Source organism: Ursus maritimus, unplaced genomic scaffold, assembly GCF_017311325.1.
Source record: "Ursus maritimus isolate PB19 unplaced genomic scaffold, ASM1731132v1 scaffold_34, whole genome shotgun sequence".
Lineage (NCBI taxonomy): Eukaryota > Metazoa > Chordata > Mammalia > Carnivora > Ursidae > Ursus > Ursus maritimus.
The window spans coordinates 13,578,824-13,591,098 of record NW_024426008.1 but is presented as its reverse complement, the minus strand read 5'-3'; the positions used below and the strand labels follow the sequence as shown (position 1 = coordinate 13,591,098).

Genomic DNA, 12,275 nt, shown 5'->3' with positions numbered 1-12,275 from the left:
CTGGATTATAGGGCAGCTCTACTTTTAACTTTTTTGAGAAACCTCCATACTGTTTTCTAGAGTGGCCACACCAGCTTCATTCCCACCAACAGCGTGAGAGAGTTCCCCTTTCTTCACATCCTCGCCAACATCTGTTGTTTCCTGACTTGTTAATTTTAGCCATTCTGAGCAGTCACTCTTTCTAAGCCTTTGTTGCCTGTGAAGATGTCCCACCACATCCCCTCATCCATAAGGTATTAGTCTAAGGTTGTACCATGTTAATGAAAACACAGTGGAGAGCTCAAGTCAACTGTGGAAAGAGACTGTCCTGGACAAAAAGAACGGCCGCACCATGTGGTGACAAATCTGTTTCTCTGAGGTTCATCTCCTTCTCAGCTCTGGAAGGTTCCAGCCTTCCTAGGGAGAACTGTGATGGGTTGAGCTGGGAGAAGTACAAGCCAACTGATACACTAACTTCTTCATTCCTATGCCCGATTCTAACATTACAATAGCAAAACTTCATCACCGACATAGAGAGGGACTTTTCTCCTTCTGTTATAACAGAACTAAGTTACTAAATCAAAGCTTACAAGATGGAAGGCTTAGACAGCCCTATTTCACATGTTAATAAATTGAAATTTTACTGGAAAGAAATCGTCCCTGGTCACTATGACACTAATGGTGCTCTTTTGATACAGATTTAGAAAAAAAACAAAAAAAACAAAACAACCATGTTGATTTGCAAAGAGCCTGTGGAGCAGATACCGACTGAGAGATCCATGCAAACTGCACAAGGTCATTTCCATTGATCTTCATCACTTTCTCAACGAGATCAAAATAGGCCCTGTCCTGATTGGTAATGGAAGGTTTTGTCTAAAGCCTGCTTTCTTCTTGCAAGCCACTAGGTGCAATTCTAGTGTACTAGAATTTTTAGCAGGTGGCTCCGGGGATTTGGGGTCCATTTGATCTTGAAGAGCAGTCTATCCAGTGAGCACTTGAGGAGCCCCTACCTGAGTGACGAGCCTCCCCATTCCTCTTCTTGGCTAGGAACTTGTTTCGTACTTCAAAATTGCTATGCTTTTTAAAAGTAGAACACGTGCTGAAGAGTTCTTAAATCGTGAGTAGGTAGCTCAGTGAATGATCACGAAGGTAACCATATAGCCAGTGCCCAGGTGAAACCGGGCACCCCAGGAGCCCCACTCAGGCTTCTCGGGCTTCCTCACAATGGCTTTTATGCTTTAAAATAACCCAAGGATAGGCAAACCTATAGAAAACAATTCAGCATGCCACCCAAGAGTATAAATTCCCAATCCATACTCAAGAAGCGTAGCTTTGTCCTGGGGCCGTTTTCTACCTCAGCACACGAGCGTGTGCTGGTGCCAGATGCCAGACGGAAGACGGTGATCACATATGGTCTTGGCCTCGGGCAGTTTCCCTGCAGAGTTCCTGTGAAAGACCAGATTATTTTGGTACATTTTAGTTGTTCCGAGTTTGCTGGCATAACGTTGCATGTCTACCACCCAGAAATTCCAGGGGTTCTGCATCAGACTAATGGTCTGTAAGTAAGAAGAGAGGTCTTGAGGTGTCTGGGTGGCTCAGTCGGTTAAGCGTCTGCCTTCGGCTCAGGCCATGATCCCAGGGTCCTGGGATCGAGTTCTGCATCAGGGTCCCTGCTCAGCAGGAAGCCTGCTTCTTTCTCTCTTCCTCAGCCTCTCTCCCTGGCTTGTGTTCTCTCTCTCCCTCTCTATCTCAAATAAAAAAAGAGAGAGAGAGAGAGAGAGAGAAAGGTCTTGATGTGACTCCTCACGCATCAAGTCAGAAGTTGATGTACTCATTAGAACTCTTTGGTAACAAGTAATAGGAACCAGCTCACACTAGCGTAAGCAAAAAGAAAAGAAAAGAATGGAGAGAGATCTCCTGGAACCTAAGGATGAAACTGCAGCCACCATTCAGGAAGGCACTAGAACTAGGAATCGGGAAGCCTTCATAATTCTCCATCTCACGTTTATCTCTCTTGAGGCATCTCCTTTGTTCTTCTCCCTCCTTGAATACCAGCTAACTCTGCTTCCCTGGTCCACATGGTGAAATGTGGCTAGCTCTTAGCTTCTTAGACTACTTGTAGTTTCTTCTACATTTAGAAAGTAACTTGCTGGCTCTCAGCCCGATTCCAGATCCCAGTCCCAGCTGAATCAGTGTTCACTCTCACTTTATCCAGCCAGTTCAGCATCGATGCCAAGGATGGGGTCAGCAAGGGCAGGGGGTCTTACAACCAGACAGATATTTCAAGTTCAGTATTACAATTCTAATCCCAGTGTCCAGGTTTAGCTAGACAAATACCCAAAAAAGAAAAGTGAATGGGCATGAGAAATGGATGTATTTAGCCTCACTTGATGTGCCCAGTTTTTATCAGTGCTTCTGAAGTTTCCTCCAGTTTGGTCAAACCATTGTTGGCGTCCTGCTTCAGGCTGGAGGGCATCTTGATGGCCTGGAAGCCCCTATGAACAAGATCACTAGTCTTAGCCTCTGCATGTTCCATTTTTCCACATCAAATGTACTTGTTATAAAATTGTGGGTTTTCTCATAAAACCATCCTCTGGAAAGAAGCATAGGATTATTATCTCTTCTCCAACAGCTGCTTTTTCTTCTTGTAGACCCCCGTAGGTATAAGCTGACGCTTCCTTCTTACAAGAAGTGCTTGTCATAAGAGAGAGATGAATGTGAAAATGTCTTTTGCTAGACCCTCTGTCTACTCCTGCGATGGGGATTATTTAAACAGGAAGAAATTTCATGATGGTTTGAAATCGACTACCCCCTCCATCTCCAAGTGCTTCTGGATCACTTCCCCAGCTGTTTAAAAAGTTGTTGAGCCATTAACTGCCGCTGAGGCTGTTCTGAGCTCCCTTTGAAATGGGGGTCCCCCAGCTGCAGTACATAATATTAATGAGCAGTAAGTGACTGCCTGCTGCTTCCTCCGCCAGGCCCTTCTGGGCTCTGACTCGTGCTGCCACTGCCTCCACATGCCCTCCTGGCCCTTCATGCCTCCGGAGTGATGGATACCCTTGTCAGCATTTCCCTTGCCGCAGCTGATTGGACGCCTTTAAATCAGCCTCCTCCAAGAGCACACAGGGTAAGGAGGCTCTTTGCCTTCCTTGGTGCTCTCTGCTCATGCGGCCCCCAGTGCTCTTCACAAAAAGCAACTCTCATCATCCGGCCCATTATACAGGTGAGCAGCAGAGACAGGATCCAAATCCCATGAAAGAGGGAAGAAGTAGGTCCTGAACCAGATGTTCCTTGAACCCCAGTTTGGGGAAGGAAAGAAGCAAGAGTCCTTATTCACTTTCCAAAACTGAATACGTAGTTAATATTTCCAAATGCAAATGAGCAACCATGGAAGGGTTGTCCTCTTATGCATTTAATGAGAAATTAACGCATAGGAGGACAATTCCTCCCCTTCACTAAAGGAGCAAAAAAATGCTTTAAGAATTGTAGTAAATAGGATTCTACTTTATAAATCACGGTTAATTAAATGAGCGGGTTACTTTAATTGCTACAAGAAAATGAAAATCAATATGATTTTTTGCTTTTTCATTTCAACAAAAGTAAATGGCTGATTTCCCCACGCATTAACACATGACTCAATTTCCGGTGCTTGGTTAAGGGTTCAGTTGGGTTCTTGCCCCCTGTGTCATTGGGCCAAGCAAGCATGGCCTTGACTGTCCCTCTCCTTGAAGGAAGCATTATGTGGGAATGGAAGCATAACGCCTAAGGCATATATCGCCCCCATGTGCCAGGCACAGCTCTGGACAGTTTGTGTTGACCCAGTTGACAGTTTTGTTGGCTCACAGCAACCCTCTGAGGTAGGGACTGTCTGATGGATAACGAAGCTGAGAAGTTAAGTGACTTGCCCAAGATCACACAGCTGTAAATAGGCACAGAATTCAAACCCAAGCAATCAGGATTTAAAACCCATAGGTTTTGTTTTGTTTTATCACTAGGTGAATCCTCTCTATGGTGTATTTGTGCACCCTAGGGCACTCCGGAATTCTATTGCTTGTCCCCCACCAAACTAATAGAGCTAAGCAAATGGAATCTCCCCTGAGGATAAGTTCTTTCTCTGCCTCCTGAAAAGGAGCTAACTTTCCACTCAGCTCACAGGACTGTTTCAGATATGATACAGAATTTACTTTTCAATTTTGAAAATCAGTTATCAATTTATAAGATTTGAACTTCTGTAGTTTTGGTTTGTTTGGGGTTTTTTGTTTGTTTTAATGTCCATCCCATAGACGCAGTCCATCCGTATCCTAGGGGATGTTTGTTTCCAACATGGAGGCTGAGCGCCACCTAGACTTACTGACACAGAGTCCCTAAGGGTAGATTCCAGGAATCTGCATTTTTAGGAAGCACCCCAGTGATTCTTAGGCAGAGTAAAGGTTGACAGTCATTATAGAATCGCATCTGGAAGTTTTCGGAGCTCTGCGTATCATCAGTTCAACCGCAGATGATTAGAGAAAGCTTTCAAAGCCTCTGTGCATTCAATAGCTATTTCAGGGAGATTGTAATGTGTAAGAAGTATTCCAAATTGTTGTAGTCTTCGTCTGTGTGAACCAGCTGGTTGAGAGAGCTTGGATGATTTCCCAAGGGACTTCAGTGAAGTGGACCCTGGAATACTCTTTACCTATGAAAATATAGAAAAGACAGTTTTCCATCCTGGACCAAAGTGGCTCTTTCAGAATGCGATTCTGATCATCTCTCTTTTTGCTGAAAGCCTTTCCAAAGAGACTTAACGTCGACTGACATACACTGGCCATGCCCATCTCTTCTGCTTTTCCATCAAACGTGCTCACTCACTGCTTTGTTCTTCCAACGCGCCAAGCACCACAGTGCCGTTACACATGGCCCCAGGGCCTCTCACGTACCCCAGCACCTAGTCAGCTCCCACTCTCCCGTCAGAGCTCAGCTTACGTGGTGCTTTCTCAGGAAAGCCTTGACAACAGAACGTTCTGTTCTCTACCCCTTCTAGCCCATTCCTGCATGGCGCCCACCGCAGTTTTCCAGTCTGCTTTTGACTGCGTGATGCCATTATTCACATCTGTCTTCACAAGCAGGTGATAAGCCAGAACCATGCTGTCTTGTGCACTTTGGTGTCTAGCAGAGTCCCTGCTGCAAGTTCAAGTAACATCCTGTTGGAAAGAAAGCCTTGACTCTCGGTCTAAACTTTAACATCCATTCTATAAACAAAGATTTCACATTTTTCATTTCTACCCTTATCATTAAACAGTCGTGGAAATGGAAAGTCTGAACCCCAAATTTCTTTATGTGTTCTAGATCCCTTTAATGAATATGTCAACAGCTCTAATCCTGATGCTGTTGTTGAATTGCTCATAGTGTGGTTATCCAGTCATTAGTTGTTAAAAGGAAACTTAATGAAAGTGGAAATTTCTGATTTTGAAGAGCCACAAAGTAACTAATTATCTATTTCCTCTTTTACTTCAAAGGCTGAGATGGTTTCTTATTATTGAATAGGGTAGGGAGCACATGAGCCTAATTGGTGATTAGATGGGGTTTATTTAATTTTATTTTATCATCACTTTCAAGTGTACCTTTGGTCAGATATATGAACTATCAGGCTTATCTTTTGTGAAAGTGTTCTCTACAGGAGGACACATCTTATTCCAACAGTAATTTGATCACAATGACATTTGGTTTTAAGCTAATTTTGACATGAAATCATGAATTCTAAGTGTTCCCAAATTATAAATATGTTAAAAGCTAGAATCATTCATCTCTTAAGACCTATGTAGCATTTCGCAAACTGTGGACATTTTAGATTATTATAAAACGCTGTCTTCTGGGTATTTGAACTCAAAAAAATCACATCCCACATGATATATATATAAATCTAGCAATTATAAGTGGCTATTCCCCCACGAGTTTTTTTAAATGCCTCCCTGAGGAAGCAAGGGCCAGTGATCTCCCAAATTCTTTCTTGATTAAATATAGGTCTCATTTTATGCATTACAGTGGAAAAGAACGAGAAAGATTCAGGCAGGCTAGTGAGCAAAGCAGAGCCGAGGATTGTGGATCACACCTCACACAGTTGAGATTACACCTTCCTCACATGGTCGCCTTCCAAGACCGAAAATCTCACATTCGCATCAGAAAAATCTGTAGGAAATGATAGATAATATTAGCTAACAATCGTGTTTCGTGCCTACGCTATTCCTAACACTTTGATATGAATTACTTCTGTCCACATAACGCAAGGAAGTAGGAACTGTGAGTAGGCCCATTTTACAAACGAGAAAACCGAGGCACAGCACACCACAGCCACGCAGCCATTTAGCTGTTTTGGAACCAGGGTTCTGACTCAGTCGGCCTGGCTGCAGAGCACGCACTCCTACCGATCCAACTTGACTACCTCCCATACACACTTTATTTAAGAGCCGTGAATCAGGAAGCTTGGCCCTGCGTGCTTGCTCTCTCTATTTTCCCTTTCGAGGATGGGGGTGGGAGGCACGTTTTGTTTTGTTTTGTCTGAAAGGAGAAGCCGAAAGTGAGCCTTCTTTCTTTCCGAGCATCTTTTTCCAAAGCCATTTGCCTTCCTCTGAGGCCAGGAAGGACACTGATTCAGAAGGCAGAGCACTAATGAGCTTCCTTCCCCCTTTGTCCCCTCCCCCGTCTCTCCCCACTCTGCAGTTAATAGCCAAGATCCCCACCATCACGGCGGTCTGCAACTTGCACGGGGAGAAGCTGCAGGTATTCAAACAGTCACATCCAGACATAGTGAATACCCTCTTTCCTCCATTGTACAAGGAGCTCTTTAATCCTGACTGTGCCACTGTCTGCAAATGAAGGCGACCAAGGACTGTCTCCTAGTCACGGAATGCGTCACCATTAAGACAAAAGCAATGTGTTCATGAAGACTTCAGAAAAACGTCTACTGCAACATTAGGAATGTCCTGCACTTAATAGAATTATTTTTCACCGCTACAGTTTGAAGAATGTAAATATGCACCTGAGTGGGGCTCTTTTATTTGTTTGTTTGTTTTTGAAATGACCATAAATATACAAATAGAGGACACTGGGTGTTATCTTTTTTTTTTAATTTTATTTTATTCGGGTATGTTTTGGGAGACAACTGTTTATAGAATTTTATTGTAGATATATACGAGAACAGAGCGGTACTTTACATGATTACTTTTCCTGTTAATTGTTCAAATATAATTTAAGAAAATTCCACTTAATAGGCTTACCTATTTCTATGTTTTTAGATAGTTGATGCATGTGTAAATTTGTAGCTGTCTTGGAAAGCACTGTGCATGTATGTAATAAGTATATAATATCTGAGAATATTATATATGACTATTACTTACACCTGCACGTGCACTGTGGCTTCAAATACCATACCCACTAACGAAGGAGGTTCAGTCAGGCTCTCTTATATTATTTTCCTTCTGTGTTATATGTTACCTTTGTGTTAGACAATCAGGATTTTGTTTTCCCAGCCAGACTTTGCCACTATCGTCTACGGCAGGATGGTACTGATGCAGAGATAAGTCTATACAGGAATAAATATAATGCACGGCCTCTGTACAAGAACTCTATCTCTATTAGTGACATCAAAGCCTTGTCAGGATGGCAAATATTGGAGTGGGGGGGAGAAGTATTTGGAGCCATTTTCCTGTTTTAAGAATTAGGCCGCAGATAATATTGTGGAGTCCAGGACTTTTTAACCAAACAATCACTGTTTCCTATTTTTCACCAGGACACTCAAAACACTTTTTTTTTTCCTTTGGATTTCAGGCTGGGAAAAAACTGATTTTGGTGCTCGTTGTATCTTCAGCAGAGAAATGCAGTCTGTAGGTTTGACCACCAGCAATTTTTCTAATAGTATTAGAGTCACAGTGGAAATCAGAACCTAGAGTCTGGATGCCATTTCATGTAAACATGGTCTCTCTAACCTGTTTTGGTTTGGTTTGGGTTTTTTGCGGCGGCTTTCTGGGTTTGTGTGTGTGTGTTGTTGTTGTTGTTGTTGTTTGTTTTTGGCAAAGAAGAGGTAGAAAGAGCACCTACAAAGTAAAGAAGTAATTCTTTATATGCATTCTCTTTGCTAAGTTTCTTAGAAAAAGCAGCAATAAAGGGGGAGGCAGGATTTTATATGTCCTTCTAGTGTGGGGCCTCTAATTTCTCTCAACTCCAAAATGCTGTCGTAGAAGCACAGAGCAAGAACTCAACAGATCACGAAAACACAGCTGAGTTATTCTGTAGAACTAATACACCCCAAAGCCAAAACTATTTCCTATGCAGTTTGAAATTGCATCATCCATCCTGCCTGGGCTTTTTTTTTTTTTTTTAGCAACTTGTGCAAAGTACAGAATGCAAGAGGTGAGATGAGGCTTTGTGAATTCAGACTCCCTAGGACAAGTCTCCCCTCTCCACCTGCTGTCCAAGCCAGCTGAGTACCAAGAAAGCGTAAACCCCTAAGCAGCTTGTTCGGCCTGGGCTCTGGAGGCCCCATGCAGGGTCTCAGCTGATCCAAAACAAGAGTTCTTAGAAAGGAGGCTAGAGCCGAGCTTTGTGTAAAGGACAATGATGTGCACGATCTCCTGTAAGCGTAGCCCCGCCGCCACCTCACGAGGCCCCGCCCCTTCCTCGTCAAGCACGCACGCACACACGCACACCTGCTTTGTAAAGTTTCCATCAGTGGAAACTTTGATTTCCTTTTCATCTCTGACGCTCTCCTGAAGTTACATGGTCTTGAGAGCCATCTCCGCGATGCCACAGAAGCCCTCCTTGATGATCAGACGGTAGTGCTAGTCTTTTATTCTAGCAAACAGAGCCTTTTCCCACCTCATGATTGATGAATTCCAAACCAATGGGGAAAAACAAAAAGGCTTTAAAATAATGACTCTCTTTCTCAACTACTGTTATATTCAATTAATTTAACTACATTGAACCAAATTACCTTCGGTGTCTAAGAAGACAGCTGCAGACTGCGTATTATGCTGCTGCAGGGACTTGGTTCTTTCTGGTGTAAATGTCACTCCTGCTAGCTCTTTGTATAAAGAATTAATTCCAAGAGTCATATTTCCTTCTAATGGAAAGATTACTTTACTGATTGCTAGGAAAACAGGGTAATGGAAGGCGCTCAATTAAACCAAGCCGTTTCCAAATGCAATGTATGTTTTATGATTGGCTTGTGATAGGCAATGCTTAATGTGTCTACTTGGTGTCTCCCTTTGAGCTTTGAACTTATGTCAAACTTTGTTTTCATTGTTCTGTTGGCCTAGTGTTTTCCGTTGTCGGCCTGTAATTCCTGCTCCGTTGCAAAGGGAATCCTTTGTTTCCTCCGATCTACCTTAGAGGACTTGAATTGGCTCAATTGATGAAGTGGCTGAGAATTTTCCCTCCCTTGTCCCATGGGTGATGTAGGAAAAGGACTGTTCCCCACATTTGCCTCAGGAGCTACTGGATTTGAATTTGTTTGTCATTTCCACTCATGCAAGCATTTCACTGGGACGGCAGGAACCTTTTGAAGCGAGGGGACAGGAAACAGCTAGCGATTGAACCAGAACAAAACAGTGGAAACCAGTAGGTGCTCAGCCCGCCTCAGTTGAGAAGAGAGATTTCCATTTTGTGCCCCACTTGCCAGATCTGTCCCTGAAAAGAGAACCAGGTCATATTTTCAGTGGTAACAAACACCTTTAAAAGCTGCCTTTTGAACATCTCCTATGAGTCCATCTCGAGGTATTTTGAAATTTGGTTGAGAACAACTTTCTTTGCCACATGCAATCTTTGTCCCTTCCCTGCAGAGTCTCACAAGGGTTCCCAACACCCTCACGGTACAATGCGCGCCAGATGAGCGAACCCACGATCTGTACCCTTCACTTCATGCTTCGTAAATGACAATCACTGCTTGACGCAGACGTTGCACTGTAGCCACTCAGGGATGTTTCATTTAAAAAAAAAAAAGTACATCAAGGAGGAGGGAGGCTAAAACAGGAAAATGACAACAAAATGTAAACGGCATAAATTAAATATGCCAATGAGAGAACCTCTCTGACAAGGCTTTCAGAATAAGCAGTAACTTCACGTTGGTAACTGCGTGGACTTGCTGGAAAGTTGCACACGAATACGGACAACTTGGTCTCATTTTCTAAAATCTGCTAAGAGCCAAATAATCCAGCTGTCCTATTAATAGGAACATGTGTCTCCCGAGCAAACCCAAGCTTCCTATACAAGTCCTGAGCAGGGAAAGTACAGAAATCTAAGTGGCGTTAGCTGACTCTGACGAGGGAGGTAGAGCTGTGTGAGTTCAAACTTCAGTGCGTCTGTGATCTGTAAAAGGCAAGGCAAACGTTGGAGGGAATACAGGAGAAGAACGGATTCCAAATCTGGCTTAATATGCCACACATGTTCCTACTGTCCACGACTTGGGTCATCTTTGTATCCCTTATTCTGTGGCTCTTTTTTGTTTGTTTTGTTTTCCCCCAGAGAATGAAAGCTGAGGGTAGAGATGTACTCTCCAAACATACCCTTTCTGGATTTTGCTCGTTTGACTACTGTCTACAGGGCTCTGGAATAAAGGACCACTGTGTAGGCATAAACAGAGAACAGAGAGGTCTCTTGGGTAATGTGACTTCTTGGGCAGAATCTGTGACACCTTAAATCACAGTGAACTCGACATTATTAGCGAGAGATGCCAAGGAGACATCAGTACATTTCCTATCGTAGCTGCCTTGTCCAACACCTAACTTCACAGCAGTCAAGCTAAATTGTTTGTAGAAAACCACGCACATGGCCAGTCAACTCACGCTCACTCTCTACCATCCCCTGTGTACCAGGCTTGAATGCAAAAGCGATTCTTCTGTCCCAAGGACAACCTAAAACTTAACCAGCTTTTCTCGAAAACATCAGTCAGATGCAAATGATGTCAGTTTTGTTGCATGTGCTTTGTTTCCATGTATTATAGAAGCAAGGGAAAATTCTGCTATTGGAAATTAGAAGAAATAACTTTTTCCTGACTCTCTTTTTCTCTGTAAACATTCGCTTCCAATGAAAGTTACTACAGTTGGCAGTAAATTCAGGCGAGGATGCCTGTGCCCGGACAGAGCCACCATTCAATGGAACAGCAATAACTTGAAAGTATGCATCTGAGTGAACCTTTGCACAGGGTCCCCTGTATCAAGAAGACGAAAGTCCACCATCTGCTTTAGATGAAGTGGTATTTAATTTTTTGTTTCCAACTGCCGATAAAAGCAACAGCCTGGTAGGGGAAACCATGTGGGTCATTAGACGGGAGCTGACAACCTTATTTTTTTGGAGGGGCGCAGGGACAGGTGTCAGGACCCAGAGGTACATGTTCATTTAAAGCCAGGGTTAAAAATTCAAAAGCCTAAAAGGGCCAGGGAGTTGATGCAAATGAGCGAGTGCAGCCCAGCAGCCAGCTGGCAAGGAGATGCCCCATCAGAAAAGGGACAGCTGATGGTCAGCTAAAGCGCGAGTGTTGCTAACACTTCTGAATCTTATAAAATCCCTCTAGTTGTAGGTGATGTCAGTTGATTCAGAGCTGAGGGCAGACCAAACAAATACATCCCCGAGCAGAAGAGGGTCCAAAGTTTGCAGCCTCTGGTTTAAAGCAAAATTGAATCTAGGGGCCTATTTCCTGGAGGAAGTCTGGCCAGACAGGACTCCGAGTGAATTCGAGGGGGGTGGGGGTGGGCTCAGAGCTCTTGCCCACTGATACTCAGTTTGGTTTCCACATCTGACTGTCATTCCCGGAGGATATAGTAAGAGTTCATTTGGAAAAACGAAAGCAGTCAAAAAATGCAAGCGATTCAATTTAATGATGGCTTATAAGAGACGTTTCTGTTTGTCTTGCCCAAACTCCTAGCTTCCTAGAGCCAGGTGGCTAGATTTCTTGCCACTCCTTTTCTGAACATCAAACGCATGATTTTTACGCTTTTGAGTCTCGTGTGTCTCTTTCGATGTGTGGCTTCGATATCGGTGCCACGTTTTTACTTTCCCTTAATTGTATCTGCAGAATGTATTCTGTAGTCGTGGTCACGTAGTCCTCTGTGTTCTGAAGTGCGGGACCTGGGATTCCTCCAGTGGATGGAGGTTGTCCGTTTGTGCACTTTTTGCCTAAGCTGCTGCAAATCCTCCGAAGTGAGTTGGCTGTAGTCATCTTTGCGTCCTGCATGACTGTAAGCACGACCTCCAGTGGGTCAGACAAAGCGGCTCAGTGATTGTTCTCATGGCCAAAACTAAAGCACAAGGTGACTGGTATTGAGTAG

At 43.6% G+C, this 12,275-nt stretch overlaps 1 protein-coding gene across 1 annotated transcript in view; it reads left to right on the top strand.

Moving 5' to 3' along the window:
• Positions 1-7,108, top strand: part of RORB (RAR related orphan receptor B) — a 180,842-nt gene extending 173,734 nt beyond the window's left edge. Inside the window, exon 10 of the mRNA XM_008690964.2 lies at positions 6,676-7,108. Coding sequence (XP_008689186.2) covers positions 6,676-6,831 — 156 coding nt within the window. The 3' untranslated portion in view covers positions 6,832-7,108. The remainder of the gene's footprint in view (positions 1-6,675) is intronic.
• Positions 7,109-12,275: the final 5,167 nt, after the last annotated feature.